At 30.6% G+C, this 5,697-nt stretch overlaps 1 protein-coding gene across 1 annotated transcript; it reads right to left on the reverse strand.

The window, feature by feature from the left end:
• Nucleotides 1-1,360: 1,360 nt before the first annotated feature.
• LOC124356260 lies at nt 1,361-5,067 on the reverse strand. Its single transcript, XM_046807446.1, has 5 exons — nt 4,957-5,067; nt 3,950-4,079; nt 2,118-2,189; nt 1,903-1,980; nt 1,361-1,478 (listed from the first exon to the last, which is right to left on the reverse strand). The coding sequence occupies exons 1-5, from the start codon at nt 5,029-5,031 to the stop codon at nt 1,444-1,446; spliced, it is 390 nt and encodes a 129-aa protein (XP_046663402.1). The 5' UTR covers nt 5,032-5,067; the 3' UTR covers nt 1,361-1,443.
• Between the last annotated feature and the right edge of the window lie 630 nt (nt 5,068-5,697).

The raw sequence follows: 5,697 nt of genomic DNA on the forward strand, positions 1-5,697 counted from the left end.
TTATTATATTTAATCAGTCTATAAAAGTTATCTGAGATGAAATATTAAATAGTAGTAGTTAACATTATTAACGTATCAAAACTCTGCTACTGGTCATAAATATCTTTCCTATGTTCTAAGGACTAAATTATTCACGGAATGATAAGCTAATTCGCTTGACTAGCAATGTTTTCTAAATGGAACTTTAAAGCCGAACGCCACCCTACCGGGAAGGACCTCGTACGTCTTGTGCATAAGAAAAATCTATATTTTGTTATCATAAATTAGCCCTTCATAAGAGACATCTATTCTAAACGTATTGTTAAGTAAATTTGTAAATAGTAACGTAAGTTACCTGATATGACATTTTATTTCCAATATTAAAAATAATTAAGGTTGTAGTTACGTCCTTCTAACGAGATCATGTTTTTATAAATGCAAGTTGTCTCGATAACCGGTTTATCCCATCACGATTTTGTTTTAGCGAGTACAATTAAAGCACTACCGAAGCTTTCAAATCTTCTCCAGCCCTTTCTTTAATTCTTGGATCTTTTTCAAGTACAACTTTTCCAATCTGATGTTAAAAGTTATTGTCAAGGCAAGCCTAACCATTTTGTAGTTTGTAATTTCAAGTCTTCATTTAAGGCAAATCAGTTCTTAATTCTTAGGAATTATATAACGTAATATTCTAAAGGACATAGGAATCAATACTACCAACTTCAGATAGCATACACATTCACATAAACATTACACAACACACAATACACATACATTCCAAATATTTTTATATGTTGTAAATTTTTATTATACTTTAATAGCAAGGCGGAAAATTTAAATTTTCATTAGATACCTAGAAGTGGCGCGTGTAAGTTATTTTGCAGCTTTGAATCCGTGTGAGTATTATCTTGTCTAAAATAATTATTAAAATATTGGAGTAGAAATTCCTCACTTATTTACAAGTAAGGAATATGTAAATATGTTGTTTATTTATGGTGTATGTGAAGGTAGTGCTACAGTCGTTGTAGAAGAAAACAGACAACGTCACCCTTACCGCAGAAATTTAAAAGTTAGAACAATGAGTGCAACATTACCTACGCTCCTCGAAACTATTACATTGTGATAATGCAATAAAGTTGAATTAGTATAGTAAAATATGAATATTTTAATGCTTAATACAATTGTTAGTTGTTAAGTATTTATATAGTGTGTAATATTAGACTTTTTATTTTAAATCTAAAACTAAATATTGTTTTCCAATGTTGTGTCACACTCATGTGTTTATCATGGATAAATTGGAGCCGTTCCTGAAGTAATATTGGAGTACTGTGGTGAGAGGGGACAATTCATGGCTCCTATTTGTGGTAAATAAAAGCCGAAGAAATTAATCATGCAAATATATATAATATATTAGTCTAAAAACAAAACATTGCAATGTTCATCTACTCTGTAGTAGCGGCGGACTGTCTAACATCTGCCGTACCCAGAAACGATGCCATAATCTGTAAACACACAAGATTGTTAATAGTGAACAATTCAGTGTCAATTCTAACAACATAATTCACGTAACAATTAATATTACATGCCTTTATTTATAAGTTGCGTAATGGTGTTTTTTTTATATATAAATTGATCAATGCTGAAACTTTAATAAATTATACCAAAGTATACTACCAGGAAGTGTATTATATTATAACATAACCAACTATGTAAATGGAAAAGAACAATGGATATAGTTTAACATTGGAAAAAATTCCGAATCTAAAAAATGCATTTAAAGAATTTATAGCTTCTGTGGTAATTGAAAACAATACTTTTAGTTAGTTTGATCCAATAAAGCTCTTTTAAGTGTACCTATTATGTTTTGTCTCTGGATATTAGCTATCATAAAAAAAATGTTATCTTTAGAAAATTGCTTTTATTTACTGTTTTGTGAAGAAGATCGGAAACCACTGTACGATGCGTCATCATGAATGTTAGGTCCATGGGAGTGGTGTCCGTGGCCTAAAAACAAACGGTTTTATCAATAACCTACGGTACATATACAGCTAATTTTCAACAATTTTTAATACTTAATCGTACAGTTTTCAACTGTAAACTCTCTCTATATAACAAGCTTAAAGAGTATTCTTTTTACTCACCATGTGACGATCTGTGGTTATGATAAGAGGCGTCAATATCATGATCAGCACTGTTCGAGTGGTGCTCAGGATCTGAAAAGATATTATTAATATTGGTTCGTGTATATATAGTGGTATATAAGGTTAAATTACTAAAAACAGGATCTCAAAAACAGTTTTTGGTGACAGTTTATTTTGAGGAAATGATTACTATTCTTAGCCTACTGTCATCTCATATAATTGAAGACGTTTGTAATTTCATTTCATTATTTAAAGTAAAATACTTTTATAAAGACTTTTTCATGGGATAGTTTTACCTATTATATAATAATATATGTTAAAGTTTTCACTTTTAGATGATTTAATTTTTCGGAAGCCGTTCGCCCCATGTTACGTGTTACAGATGGCTTCTTAGCCCTAGCTTCACCTGGTAAAATAAGACATATTTTTTACTTTACTTTAAATAACTATAGTTTCATACAGTCTGGTTCATTTTATTAACAGATAAACATGTATAAACCATTCTACATATACCACTATTCTGTGCGCACACAAACACGCGAGCGCGTGACAACACAACGTCGGTGATATATTTATATGGAGTGATACCAATTTTCGTTACACATATTGTTACAATTCCCGGCAGAAAGAAAGATTATTTGTCAGTAATATATGTCTTCAGCCATCCTCAACACGATGACACGATGTGTTCAAGCATATCTGGGGTCTGGTAAGATCATTAGAAAGTGTTGCAGCCTGTGCAACCCGTAATCTTATTCTGTATCGATCCGGATGAAGTAGAACATCAAAGAAGGCAACTTCTAGAATCTTTCTATCACCTTTTTGATGTAAATAAGACATTAATTATTTTAATGAAATTTATATTAATTTAAGAGCACTATGCATTACAGTCAATGAAATGTACAGCCATTAGAAACAATCTATTATTTCCGTTTCTTGTAATAACTATGATAGATTCATTAATATAGTGACCAAGTGGCCGGATAAAATCTATTTGTGATATAAGTTAACGATTGTTTCCAATAACACTCGCTTAATAGCTTATGGTTTAGCTTAACGTAAAGATATGGTTATATTTCTCTGAATGACAAGGTTTATAATATAATTGGTTTGATGGACACATAATGTGGATTAATATGTTCAAAGAACAACTTTATAACTTAAAATATTAATATGGAATAATTAAAATAAATGAAAGAAAACGTATATTAAAATATTTTATCAGAAGATTTATTAGCATTTAAGAATTTTGTTATGTCTTCGTATAAATTAAACTCTTTTACTTAACTAGTCAGTGAAATACAGGATAATATATTTGCTTATTCAAGTTTTATTAAACACATGACGACCTTTCTATGAGTATATAACAACATACTTGAGAAAGGTGTATCGAAATATAGATATACAATTAATAATATTTATAAATATAATTGTTCTCAAATATACTTAATTTAATATATAATGTACAACAATATTTGTAAAATCTAGTCCTAACTATTTCGATTTTAAAATGAAAATCTCTCGTGTTCAAATAGAAAAAAACATTAATTAATTATATAAGATACTTAAAACAAAAGAGAACGGTATAAGGACCTTCAAGAAACGAATAAATACAATCTGTTGGACACAAGAACTTTCATTTTCAAATAGTAGCGCCTATTTAATACCTGGTATATAATAGATAAACAACATCCCAGTGGAAAGATAATAACATTTTCATATAATTTTTAAACTATTGTAATGCAAAGTACAATATGAAATTAAAATGAATGGCAAAATGTTGTCTTTACTATGTTTATAACAATAAATGGTATTTTAATATTAAAGGTTACCGTGATATGAGCCTCCATGTGAATAGATTAAACGGGAGGGGCGTGCTTCATTCTCGGGCAGATAAGCCATGGAAGACAACAAGGCAAGAACCAGAACAGCCCACATACTCGCTGTAAGACGGTTAACTTTCTGAAAATATAAGAAGATTGAATGTTTGAAAGTTTGTATGTGGTTGAGTAATTGATAATGAATTATTCCATTATAATTATGGAATATGGTTTACTATTAGTTGTACAGGTACAAAGATAATTCCAAGTCTGAAAGTCTTTGTCTACAAAAACTTCCTTATTATTAATATAGTATGTTTATTTTTATACAAGCTGTGGGTAAGAACAACTGTTATGCAGTGTAATTTAACAATTATTATTTGATAAATTCAACATTTATTTCTAAATATGACGTTTATAGCATATTTCTAACAAAAGTGTCCTTTCTTCGGTTATGGTGTTTGATTTTAGCAATAAATTAAAGAGTAAACTTTCCTTGTCAAAAATATAGGTATTGTGTCGTAGTTCATAATCTCATTTTGATTATGTATTACCAATGGCGCAGAGTAGCAGGTACAATGGTTATTTCAAGATAACCGGATCAAGCAACGCAAAGCGTGGCTGCTGCTTGGATGGATGATCGCTGAGCCATCCTGTTCTTGCAAGCAGCCCGCCTGCCCGGCCGTTGGTGATTGTTCGGAAGTCACCTTTAAGCCGTTCGTCCCCAAGTTAATTGTTAGAGAGAGCTTCTAACTTGGCCTGGTAAGACAAGACGTCTTTTCTTTACTTTACTTATATAGTGGTCTCTTTAGGATAAATTTCAAGACAGACAGACAGACGCACAAAAATGAAAGTTTTTCCAGTGTATCAAGTGATAAGCTACGCTGACGGTCTAGAATTAATGTGCCATATTATTCACTATGCATTTTCTATTCAATTTACATAATTAACTAGAATTAACTATGAATCATCGTATAAATCTCAACTAAAAATAACAATAATCTCAGTAGATATATTACCTGTATCAGAGCCACGTATCTTTTGACAGAATAAAGAAGAATGAGTAGGTTTATATAGTTATACAGAACAATCATTCCATTGTATGCAATATCACGTTTTAGACTCACCTGATTACCATAAAGAATTGGACATAAAAAGAAAGTTGTAATTATAATTTGACTTTTAAATAGACTTTATTGACTTTCATGTTGCCCATCAAACAAACAGATGTTAATATATATTGTCTATATCTTCTATACGATTTTGTAATAGCTATAATACAATAAATGAGCTTCTCTCCTGCACGTTAAAGTAAAACTGGACGTGTATAGACTTTATATGTCGAACAGAAACCAGAGATACCTCTTTCAACCATTAATATGTACAAGTCACGTTTATCCCAAACACTGTCTTAAATGTATAACAAAGAGAGTAAAATAAATAGTCAGAGTCTATACATGAAGAAAACACAAGCTTAGATCATATATATACTTACTTATCATTATAATAAAAGAATCAAATAATGTTAATATTAAGCCCATAGGTTAACTTTTGATCCTTAGGATGTCATACGTTACCTATTGACCCTTAGAATGTCTATGTGAAGTTTAATTACAATCAGGTCAGTAGTTTTACGTGATTACACATACTCACACAACACAGACACACACGCACGCATGCGCACGCGCACACACAGTGAACGCAACGTTTAGATTAAAAGATTCTCTTTGAAGGAAAGACAGTATTTTCTTCAATTGTTT

Source organism: Homalodisca vitripennis, chromosome 2 (assembly GCF_021130785.1).
Source record: "Homalodisca vitripennis isolate AUS2020 chromosome 2, UT_GWSS_2.1, whole genome shotgun sequence".
Taxonomy (NCBI): domain Eukaryota; kingdom Metazoa; phylum Arthropoda; class Insecta; order Hemiptera; family Cicadellidae; genus Homalodisca; species Homalodisca vitripennis.